The following is a 13,209-nucleotide window of genomic DNA, read 5'->3' on the forward strand; positions in this document are numbered from 1 at the left end:
ATCTTGTAACTTGGTTCAGAGTGTTTTCTTTGTGTGTTTTTTTTGTATAGTAGAATGGGCGTATTGCGATGCTATTCGCTTTACTTATGCTGTGTTTTAACTGCTGTTATACTATGATAATGAAATTACCTAACTCATGTTTAACAGTCTCATCGGTTCCCCTGAGAGCTTTGGCTGGTATTCATAAAACAATATCATCGGTTCCCGTGAGAGCTTTGGTCTGGTATTCATAAAACAATTTCATCGGTTCCCCTGAGAGCTTTGGTCTGGTATTCATAAAACAATTTCATCGGTTCCCGTGAGAGCTTTGGTCTGGAATTCATAAAACAATTTCATCGGTTCCCGTGATAGCTTTGGTCTGGTAGTCATAAAACAGTTTCATCGGTTCCCGTGAGAGCTTTGGTCTGGTATTCATAAAACAGTTTCATCGGTTCCCGTGATAGCTTTGGTCTGGTATTCATAAAACAGTTTCATCGGTTCCCGTGATAGCTTTGGTCTGGTATTCATAAAACAATTTCATCGGTTCCCGTGAGAGCTTTGGTCTGGTATTCATAAAACAGTCTCATCGGTTCCCCTGAGAGCTTTGGTCTGGTATTCATAAAACAGTCTCATCGGTTCCCGTGATAGCTTTGGTCTGGTATTCATAAAACAGTTTCATCGGTTCCCGTGATAGCTTTGGTCTGGTATTCATAAAACAGTTTCATCGGTTCCCGTGATAGCTTTGGTCTGGTATTCATAAAACAATTTCATCGGTTCCCGTGATAGCTTTGGTCTGGTATTCATAAAACAGTTTCATCGGTTCCCGTGAGAGCTTTGGTCTGGTATTCATAAAACAGTCTCATCGGTTCCCGTGATAGCTTTGGTCTGGTATTCATAAAACAGTCTCATCGGTTCCCGTGATAGCTTTGGTCTGGTATTCATTAAACAGTCTCATCGGTTCCCGTGATAGCTTTGGTCTGGTATTCATAAAACAGTTTCATCGGTTCCCGTGATAGCTTTGGTCTGGTATTCATAAAACAATTTCATCGGTTCCCGTGATAGCTTTGGTCTGGTATTCATAAAACAATTTCATCGGTTCCCGTGATAGCTTTGGTCTGGTATTCATAAAACAGTTTCATCGGTTCCCGTGATAGCTTTGGTCTGGTATTCATAAAACAATTTCATCGGTTCCCGTGATAGCTTTGGTCTGGTATTCATAAAACAGTTTCATCGGTTCCCGTGATAGCTTTGGTCTGGTATTCATAAAACAGTCTCATCGGTTCCCGTGATAGCTTTGGTCTGGTATTCATAAAACAGTTTCATCGGTTCCCGTGATAGCTTTGGTCTGGTATTCATAAAACAGTTTCATCGGTTCCCGTGATAGCTTTGGTCTGGTATTCATAAAACAATTTCATCGGTTCCCCTGAGAGCTTTGGGCTGGTATTCATAAAACAATTTCATCGGTTCCCGTGATAGCTTTGGTCTGGTATTCATAAAACAATTTCATCGGTTCCCGTGATAGCTTTGGTCTGGTATTCATAAAACAATTTCATCGGTTCCCATGAGAGCTTTGGGCTGGTATTCATAAAACAATTTCATCGGTTCCCGTGATAGCTTTGGGCTGGTATTCATAAAACAGTTTCATCGGTTCCCGTGATAGCTTTGGTCTGGTATTCATAAAACAGTTTCATCGGTTCCCGTGATAGCTTTGGTCTGGTATTCATAAAACAGTTTCATCGGTTCCCGTGAGAGCTTTGGGCTGGTATTCATAAAACAGTTTCATCGGTTCCCGTGATAGCTTTGGGCTGGTATTCATAAAACAGTTTCATCGGTTCCCGTGATAGCTTTGGTCTGGAATTCATAAAACAGTTTCATCGGTTCCCGTGATAGCTTTGGTCTGGTATTCATAAAACAATTTCATCGGTTCCCGTGATAGCTTTGGTCTGGTATTCATAAAACAGTTTCATCGGTTCCCGTGATAGCTTTGGTCTGGTATTCATAAAACAATTTCATCGGTTCCCGTGATAGCTTTGGGCTGGTATTCATAAAACAGTCTCATCGGTTCCCGTGATAGCTTTGGTCTGGTATTCATAAAACAGTCTCATCGGTTCCCGTGAGAGCTTTGGTCTGGAATTCATAAAACAGTCTCATCGGTTCCCGTGATAGCTTTGGTCTGGTATTCATAAAACAGTCTCATCGGTTCCCGTGATAGCTTTGGTCTGGTATTCATAAAACAGTCTCATCGGTTCCCGTGATAGCTTTGGTCTGGTATTCATAAAACAGTCTCATCGGTTCCCGTGATAGCTTTGGTCTGGTATTCATAAAACAGTCTCATCGGTTCCCGTGATAGCTTTGATCTGGTATTCATAAAACAGTCTCATCGGTTCCCGTGATAGCTTTTGGCTGGTATTCATAAAACATCTTAAATAATTTCCCAACTTAAGTCAATTTCCTATCATAAGTTGCCCAGTAGTCATATGATATAAAAAAACTTCTTAATTTCTGAAAAACTATATGTTTATAGAATTATAGAAAACACATACTTTAATGTAAAAAAACTCTTATATATTTCTTTTATTTTGACTAAAACGAAAATCTTTTGAAATCAGATGCTTTATAAATATTGCCCAAGTACTAAAGTGGCTTACATAAGGTCACTGATACAAATCCGGCTCTAGAGACAGTTTTGGAACGCCTTATGTTAAGATTTGTATATATCTGAAATTCTGACAGTTGTGTTGCTATTTTCAGCGTATAACATGGAGAAACTGAACTATAAAAACATCAAGTTCATCATATATGACATCGGCGGTAATGACACAATGGTGGGTTGTTGTTCCGAGAAAAACAAGAATATTATATTCTTAATTGGTAGTTTGGGCTTAAATATTATGTTTTTATAGTATTGTTATTGATATTGTTGTTCTTGTGGTGGTGGTGGTGGTTGTGGTGGTGGTGGTGGTGGTGGTGTTGGTGATAATGATGATGATGATGATGATGATGATGATGATGATGATGATGATGATGATGATGATGATGATGATGATGATGATGCTGTTCATGATGATGATGATGATGATGATGATGATGATGATGATGATGATGATGATGATGATCATGATGATGATGATGATGATGATGATGATGATGATGATGATGATGATGATGATGCTGATGCTGATGATGATGATGATGATGATGATGATGTTGATGGTGATGACGACGACGAAGACGACGACCACGACGAAGACGACGACAACGATTATGATGATGATGATGATGATGATGCTGATGATGATGATGATGATGATGATGATGATGATGATGATGATGATAATGATGATGATGATGATGATGATGTTATGGTAGTGGCATTCAATTTGTATTTGATATTATCATATATTATAATTTGATATGTAATATAAACTAATCTTTCCAGTGCAAGTTGATCCCCAAATTCTACAAAAGCACAGACGCTGTTGTCATTGTGATAGATGGCACGGACTCCGAGTATCTGGATAAGCTAGACCGTGACATCATCAAGCCTGCTTTGGACTCGGTGGATCTTGCAGACAGTATCTTCCTGTTCCTGGTTAATAAACGCGACCGTCCCGGGTGTCTTACTGCTGAGAAGGTTGCTGCCAGGTTGAACTTGAATGCGTTGAAACATTGCTGGCGTAAGTTAACAATTGTGGTCAAGTGATAGTGTCGGCCTCCCATACCAGAGGGGATGGGTTTGGGAACGTTCTTTTTGCCTCTCAAAGTAACAATAGTGCTGGGAAATAGCAATGGCGAGGTCATTCTAAGCGTACAAGTGTCCGCCTTTTACACAATAGAGGATGAACGCCCCCATGCCTCTCAAAGAAACTATAGTACTGGAAAATAACGCTCACTCTGCCCATTCTTAATCATTAAAATGTTACTTCATGTCATCTAACAATTACTCGTACAAATGTATATGTTTATCTTATTAATATTGGAAAATCTAAAATGACTATCACAGTCATGTAATTTCTTTCAGACATCCTGGAAATAAGCGCCGATCGAGGGGACGGACTTACTGACAGTTTGGACTGGCTCGCATCTCGCCTGGGCCCCTCTTCAAAATTTCTCTGAAGAACTCCACCCGTACTTTGACCATCCCAATTGCGTTCATATCCCCGATGATAATGGCATCAACCCCGCAATTCATTACTTATATTTACACCAAACAGTTCATTATTTCATTCAAGAATTGTTAAATAAATACTTCATTTCATTTAAGGAAACCTTTCAGTAATCCTTTCTTACCCATTCTGTAAATATAACGACCCGACTGTAACCGGAAACATTTTTTTCAAATGACGTCACAATAACGCGGGAAATGATGAACTACTTGAAATCACTTTTAAACGTAAAATTGAAACACTTATGACAACAATACATTTCAAATATAATAAATTAACACTTTCTAAAATGTTTATTTCTACTTTACGGGACCAGCTGACACAATTCAAACAATAACCAGATCAATAGTTTTTATGTATATTGTTAAGCGATGAATTGCGATCCGAACATATCCGAAGATGTTGCGTTCATCGATCGACAAACGCAATTGCCAAAAAGGCAGTTCATTTAAGGAATGGAAGTTGAGGTGTAAATATTTATAATTGATCTTCAATTTTTTATGTAGACTCTGAAAGGGACTCGCTCATGTTTTTGAACCAACATTTAATTTCCCGAAAATTCATCTGAAAATGAGTAAAAAAATAATTTGGTTTTAGTGAGGAGAGACACTTTATTAAATATATTGGTGACATAACGTGACAATGTAATGCACCAGTCAATTGTTACCACGGCTCCCCCAGGTCCGGGGAATAGCGGGGACTTTGACTTTCGGTCCAGCCAAGCCCGGGCAAAATCCCCGCCCTGTGGGGACGAACTTCTGGTAAAATCCCCGCCAAATGCCCCTGCACCCCAGGGACCTTAGGTAAGGCCCATTCCCCGCTATTTTTTGCGACAAGACAAAACCACCGCATTCACCCGGCACTGCGGGGCCACCTGGAAGGTAAAAAACGGCCCATTTTCCCGGCTATGCCCGGTATACCCCCGGACCTTGGTGGCCGTGGTCACAGTTGATTAGTGCATATTCTACCAGTCGCGGAACATGCCCTTCAGGTTTCTAATGTTTATTAAAATTGTGGTCTTCAAAGAAAATATTTGAGCAAATATCAACATTTGCTGAAGGGGACCAGCTGTCAGTATCTTAGTTTCAACACTCCTAATGATTTGCTACAATATATTTCGTGTTTTTTATTCGTTAAAAGTGCATTTTACAAACCATGAACGAGTCCCTTTACAACATAACGTTTGCTGTATCTGATATTTGTTTTTGTTTTTTTCTCGCTATGAGATGACATTTAGATAAATCTAGCTGTAACCAGTCACTGCAGACAGATGCTCAGAATAGGAATGATTTTTTTTCCATTCACAACACATCGGCCATTTTCCATCGAAAACAACCTTGGATGTATATGGGCGGTTTACAATGTCAGAAATCCTTACATTTAACTACGCTGCATTAAGTAGATCGCGTAGTGATTTCAATGTAGCAGTTAAACTTTAAGACGTTACTCTTGAGAATCTTTATCATTTATGCAATAATTAATTTCCCTGGCAATCAATTTAAACTTAGTTATACAAAATACACGTTAAAACACTGCAAATAATTATTTACTTATTTATTTTACAAACCACTTTCATGTACCGGCATACATCCGAGGTTGTATTCAATGGGTTCCGAATTATTATTTTTTTCAGATGAACACGATAAAATGAACAAGACATTATTGAGACATTCGTCAACTTATTTAAAATTTGAAAAAAAATGTTAACCAAGAACGTTCAGATTTTTGCGTTTCTATTTCGCAACATATGTACACTATACGTCATAATGATATTAATTATAAACATGTACATTGTATATCGAGTTCATAACTTGTGTTTCATATATATTTACTTTTAGTGTATTATCATTTTATTTAATTGTCTTTCATTGTTCGGCCTTTGATACAGATAATATATTTTAGATCATCTTACATTAATGGTTTGTTGTATTTGTATTAATAAACAGGAAAATACATACACAGTACGAGAAAGGTTGTCTTCGTTTTTGTATAACTCCGTAAGTCATGCTGATATTTGCCAAACAGAGTTACTTCCCTTTGACCAATAGAATTAGCATGTTTTAGTCGTTTGACTTAATGATATAAAGGTATACCGTTTTTTATACAGATAAAAATATGTAAGCGATATATTAACGCTTTTGTACCAGGGGAATTTGTGACAACTTAGCTATTAATTCAAACATACATTTATATAAAGGCTCCTAATTGAATCTGTACACAAATCGAATGGGGTTTTTTGTTTGTTTTTGTTTTTTCTTCTATCATTTACGCCAAATGAGTTAAACATGATAATGCATTAAATATTTAAAAAAAAATGTATACCAGGGGAAGCTTCTGTATTTGATGTGAGAGGGTGCGTAATTTAGAGAACGAATCCATTTGACATGCGCCCCTACTACAGAACCAAAATTAATTTGGTTTAGTGTGTTAAAATGACCTTGATCCTATATTGTAGCACGACCGTCTAAAATAGATTAAGAATTGGTTGATCTTGGTCGTAGGTCAACCATTTAAATACCATAAGAATTGGCTGACATAAGTGGTAGATCGTAGCTCGGCCATATACAATGCATGTACCTTATTAGTGGTTAGATTGGGTCGCATATCGTAGCTAGACAATCTATGATGCATTAAAAATTGGTTGAGCATGGTCGTAAATCGTAGCTCGGCCATCCAATTTCCTTAAAATTTGGTTGACCTGGGTCGTAGATCGTAGCTCGACCATATACAGTACATTGATATTGGTTGAGCAGGGTCGTAGATTGGCAATCAAAATGCATTAAGAATTGGTTTACCGGAGTCGTAGAACGCAGCTAGACCGTATAAAACATTAATAATTGGTTGTCTTAAATGGGTACCGAAACTGTTACTATAGCAAAATAAAGAAAATGTGAAATAGCAAACAACATAATTCAAGAGCTTTGTGGCAATGGGAAACTTGCGATATAGTATTGAGTATTGATGTTCTATTAATGGTTTTAGACACTTGTAAATAACGGTCTGTTAATGGTTTTAGACATTTGTAAATGACGTTCTATTAATGTATTTAGACATTCGAATATAACGTTCTTTTAATGGTTGTAGACATTTGTAAATAATGCACCAGTCAATTGTAACCACGCCCCCCAGGTCCGGGGGTATACCGGGGATAGCCGGGGAAATGGGCCGTGTTTTTACCTTCCAGGTGGCCCCGCAGTGCCGGGCGAATGCGGTGGTTTTGTCCTCGCGCCAAAAATATCTGGGAACGGGCCTTACCAAGGTCCCTTGGGTAGATAGATTTATTCGTGCATATATATATATATATATGTCATAGTAACAAACCAAATATCTCATAAAGTTATAACACAGACTGATTAACAAAGTGTTAGTGATGATATCTTTACTAAAGCACAACATCATTAGAATGCTTTGGATACATACGTGCGTTAATAAAGATTTAATTCAATGTGACAAATATATAACACAGGATAACCCATTAAAGTTATTCAACTTATTTCCAATGGGGTCCTTATGACAAATATAATTATTTGCCAAGATCTCAGTTGTAAGCTTTTTAAATTAGGTTTTCTTATACAAAAATAACATGCATGTACTCTTGACCAGTTAAAGAATGATTAAATGTTTGTGATCGATCTTCTTTTACAGTTATAGTGCAACCGACTGTTAAAACCATATGACACTTAAGCATAATATGACAAAAATCTTAGAACTGATATGCAAGATTAAATGAATAACAATTAATGAAATAGGAAATCTTCCATTTCTGCACATTTCATACCAACAATGAGATGTGATTTCACTTCTTTTTTAAAAGTATTCTAATTTTTCAATTCTTTTAACTTTATTGGAAGACTGTTCAAGTCCTGGATTGCTTGATAAAAGAAAGTATTTGATATAAAACTGTCAGCCTGTGGCACTTTGAAATTTCCAGCACTATGTCTACTGTTGTAAGAATGTGTGGATGAGACTAAAGTAAAATGTTCATGTAAGTATGATGGGCATTTGCTATTAAAGATTTTATGTACATGGTTTAGTCGTAGTTGCTTTATCCTATTTTCTATATTAAGCCATCTAATAATTGCGGGGGCAATTAGCGGGGATTTTACTAGCATTTCGTCCCCGCAGGGCGGGGATTTTACCCGGGGTTGGCTGGACCTAAAGTCAAAGTCCCCGTTATTCCCCGGACCTGGGGGGGGGGCGTGGTTGCAATTGACTGGTGCATAACGGACACAAAAAAATGGCCAATTTTCTAGGATATTACGAAAAAAAAACCACACTACGGCAAAAAGTGCTGGGTATAGACCCGGCCCTGCATAAAATTGCGTAATGAAATTTTAAACAATACCACTTATTTCATGTAACTCAAATATCGTAGAACACATGTAATGATGCAGATACATTTGAAATTGAATCAAGGTAAAATTATTTTAAATATAAATTACGTTTTATGATGAACAATAATTGGTAATCGGATAAAGAAAATACCTTGTTTGACCTAAATTTTCCTCCAAATCATATTTAATTTTAATTATTTTAATTATTATTATCAGAAAATGATTCCTACATAATAGGCAAGTTTAGAGTTTCACATATATTGCTATTTAGTATGTTATTAGTATGTTATTAGTATGTTATTAGTATGTTATCAGTATGTTATTAATTTACAGAAGTGATCGTAAATCCTATGTTAGATGCACGTAGAGATAGCCAAGAGAGATAACAAATGTTTTGACATGTTCTATTTCTTACCTGAGTTGTTACCCTTGAATGATTAATTACCGTTTTTACCGAAATGACGTTTTTTGTTAACGTCTAATTGAGAATTGTCACCTTGTCAATCTTATAATATACGCAACATTAAACGTTCATAACCCGTGATAGCTCAGTTGGTAGAGCGGAGGACTGTAGTGGTTTAACATAGCTGGCATCCTTAGGTCGCTGGTTCAAATCCGGCTCACGGGACAACCTTTTTATTCTTATTTATTTACCAATGTTTGGTCATAATTACAAAGTAAACAAAACTTTTCCACGAATTAATTGCTAAATACAACATCTGTCATTTATTTACGTTAACAAAACTAATCCGACCGACGTAATGTTTTGTCAATAATCATAATCATTTTGCGTCAAGATAACCATAAAAAAATAAAGACAAATCTATTGTTTGTTTTCCAATAATTATGAAATTGCACTTAATACAACAACACCAATATTTTTTATTGTAATTTTGAAATGACTTCTACGCTACACTTGTGTTATGCTGTGTTTTAACTGCTATTATACTTTGATAATGAATGACCTTTCTCATGTTTAGCTATTTCACCGGTAAAACGTGATAGCTTTGCGCTGATTTTTTTAAAGCATCTTAAGTTATTTCCTTACTTAAATCACTTTCCTAATATACGGATCCCAGAAGTCATATAATATAAAAAATATAAGAAATATTGAGAATAAATACTTTTATGTAAAAAAAAAACACTTATACATTTCTTTTAACTTGACTATAAAAATTTTAAGAAATCAACTTAAGTTACGAAATGACTTAAGATGCGTTATGAAAACGGTCCCAGCAGTACTGTAGTGGTTTAAAATAGGTCGCTGGTACAAATCCGGCTCACGGGACGTTCAGTTTTGGAAAGGCTTATGTTACGATTTATATATTTCTGAAAGTTGTGTTGCGATTTTCAGGGTTTAACGTGGAGCAACTGCACTATAAAATGATGATGATGATGATGATGATGATGATGATGATGATGATGATGATGATGATGATGGTGATAATGAAGAAGAAGATGATGATGATGATGATGATGATGATGATGATGATGATGATGATGATGATGATGATGATGATGATGATGATGATTATGGTGTTGGTGGTGGATAATGATGATGATGATGATGATGATGATGATGATGATGATGATGATGATGATGATGATGATGATGATGATGATGATGATGATGATGATGATGATTATTACGACGATAAATTCTTATTTTACTTTTTGTTATGTTTATTTATTATAATTTAATATGTAATGTAATATTATGGAGCACTATTTCCAGCGCCCGCTGTTCCGCCATTACTACAAGGACACTGACGCTGTTGTCATGGTGATAGATGGTGCGGACTCCGAGCGTCTGGAGGAGCTATACTGTGACGTCATCAAACCTGCTCTGCACGCGGAGGAGCTTGCACACAGCATCTTCCTGTTCCTGGTTAATAAACGAGACCTTCCCGAGTGTCTAAGTGCTGAGGAGGTTGCTGACAAGTTGAACTTGAAGGCGTTGAAACATTCCTGGCGTAAGTAAACAAGTGTGGTCTAGAAGTACATATTTCCGCCCCTCACACAAGATAGGGTTGGCTTGGGAACGTTCTCCTTGCCTCTCAAAAGGTACTAAATTACTTGGAAATAACAATTGTGAGCTTCGCTACGCTCCCTCCGCCCATTCTTAATCATTAAAATAATACTTCATGTCATCAAATAATTACTCGTACAAATATTATATGTTCATCTAATTAACATTGGAAAATTTAAACATTATTGATCTCCCAAAATGACTAACACAGCCATGAAATTTCTTTCAGATATCCTGGAAACCAGCGCCGTTCGAGGGGACGGACTTACTGACAGTATGGACTGGCTCGCATCTCATTTGGGCCCCACTTCCGGACAGGGTCACCGGAAACAGCAATCTCCACAGGGATCCCATGACGCCATTCCTAATGACGTCAAACGAAAAAGTGACCTCACCTGTGATAAAAATGATAAAAGTGATAAAAATAGAAAACTACACTCTTCAAGTTTAAATGACGTCAGAAATGACGTCCCAAACGGTGATTTAAGACCGCCTTCAGGAATATCGGACTCAAAGGAAGTTTCCCCAGCAAAAGACTTTTGTCATTTTAACAGAGCATACAGTGCTTTCCGGTGCTTTTTTATTCGTCCAAGTGTACCACCTGACACTGACAGCGACGACGATGATTGATGTGAAGTAGTGCTAGTATTAAAATTTGCAGTTATTGCTGCTTATATTTCAAAGTCTTAAGAATAATTTATAACCGAGTTTCAATTTTCTTTTCAGACTCTAAAGGGACTCGCTCATGTTTTTAAACCATTTTTTACGAATATTCATCTAAAAACACTTATTTTAGAATTACTTTAGTCTTTGATACCTAAATTGAAAATACAAAAGTAAAAAAGAAACTTTGTGATTTAAGTGAGGAGCGAAACTTTATCGAATACATTGGTAACATTACGTGATAATGTAATCTACCAATCACGCAACATGCACCTCGGTTTTCTATTTTTTATCAAAATTGTGGTCTTCAAAGAAAATATTTGAGCAAATATCAACATTTGCTGAAGGGGACCAGCTGTCAGTATCTTAGTTTCAACACTCCTAATGATTTGCTACAATATATTTCGTGTTTTTTTTTATTCGTTAAAAGTGCATTTTACAAACCATGAACGAGTACCTTTATAACATAACGTTTGCTGCATCTGATATTTGTTTTTGTTTGTTTTTTCTCGCTTTGAGATGGCATTTTAGATAAATCTAGCTGAAACCAGTCACTGCAGACAGATGCTCAGAATAGTAATGATTTTTTTTTCCATTCACAACACATCGGCCATTTTCAATCGAAAACAACGTTGGATGTTTATGGACGGTTTACAATGTCAGAAATCCATACATTTAACTACGCTGCATTAAGTAGATCGCGTAGTGATTTCAATGTAGCAGTTAAACTTTAAGACGTTACTGTTAAGAATTTTTATCATTTATGCAATAATAAATTTCCCTGGCAATCAATTTAAACTTAGTTATACAAAATACACGTTAAAACACTGCAAATATTTATTTACTTATTTATTTTACAAACCACTTTCATGTACCGGCATACATCCGAGGTTGTTTTCGACGATTTCCGAATGATTTTTTTTTTCAGTTGAACACGATAAAATAAACAAGGCAGTTTTGAGGTTTTCGTCAATTACTTTTAAATTTTAAAAACATGTTCACCAAGAACAAGAAGATTTTTGCGTTTCTATTTCGCAACTTATGAGCACTAGATTTCATAATAATATCTATTATAAACATGTATATCGAGTTTATAACTTGTGTTTCGTGTATATTATTATTTACTTTTAGTGTATTATCATTTTATTTAATTGCCTTTCATTGTTCGGCCTTTGATACAGATAATATATTTTAGATCATCTTACATAAATGGTTTGTTGTATTTGTATTAATAAACAGGAAAATATATACACAGTACGAGAAAAAATGTCTTCGTTTTTGTATAACTCCGTAAGTCATGCTGATATTTGCCAAACAGAGTTACTTCCCTTCGACCAATAGAATTATCACGTTTTAGTCGTTTCACTTAATGATAAAAAGGTATACCGTTTTTAATACAGATAAAAATATGTAAGCGATATATTAACGCTTTTGTACCAGGGGAATTTGTGACAACTTAGCTATTAATTAAAAAATACATTTATATAAAGGCTCATAATTGAATATGTACACAAATCGAATGGGTTTTTTTGTTTGTTTTTTTTCTTCTATCATTTACGCCAAATGAGTTAAACATGATAATGCATTAAATATTTAAAAAAAATGTATACCAGGGGCGGCTTCAGGATTTGATGTAAGAGGGGCTGTAATTTAGAGAACGAATCCATTTGACATGTGCCCCTACTACAGAACCAAACTTTTTTTGGTTTAGTGTGTTAAAAGGGGGGGGGGGGTGTACTCCTCCACGAAATTTTAACGATTTCTAGTCCGAAATGGTGCATTTTGGACGTATTTCTTTACTCTTTTTCTCATTTTGTGCGATATAAGGAGGCGGCGCCGGGGGCATAACACCCCCACCCCCCATCTGGATCCACTAGTGTATACCATTATATGTCTAACGTCAGGTGTCATTTTAAAACTTACCCGTCAAGGAAAAACATATGTTAATCTTTTAACAAGAAAATACCCTTGATAACAGCTTCCACCAATAAAAAAGAAAGCATCACAAGCATAAAAGTCCCTATGAATCTTCTCATTT

At 36.2% G+C, this 13,209-nt stretch overlaps 1 protein-coding gene and 1 non-coding gene across 2 annotated transcripts in view; both read left to right on the forward strand.

Moving 5' to 3' along the window:
• Positions 1–11,190, forward strand: part of LOC128246858 (ADP-ribosylation factor 1-like) — a 15,223-nt gene extending 4,033 nt beyond the window's left edge. The window contains exons 3-5 of the mRNA XM_052965352.1: positions 2,731–2,804; positions 10,215–10,452; positions 10,738–11,190. Coding sequence (XP_052821312.1) covers positions 2,731–2,804; positions 10,215–10,452; positions 10,738–11,138 — 713 coding nt within the window. The 3' untranslated portion in view covers positions 11,139–11,190. The remainder of the gene's footprint in view (positions 1–2,730; positions 2,805–10,214; positions 10,453–10,737) is intronic.
• On the forward strand, positions 9,017–9,107 carry Trnay-gua (transfer RNA tyrosine (anticodon GUA)). Its single transcript is given in 2 exon segments — positions 9,017–9,053; positions 9,072–9,107. It is a non-coding gene; the product is annotated as a tRNA-Tyr (tRNA).
• Positions 11,191–13,209: the final 2,019 nt, after the last annotated feature.

The sequence above is a fragment of the Mya arenaria genome, chromosome 9, assembly GCF_026914265.1.
Source record: "Mya arenaria isolate MELC-2E11 chromosome 9, ASM2691426v1".
NCBI lineage: Eukaryota > Metazoa > Mollusca > Bivalvia > Myida > Myidae > Mya > Mya arenaria.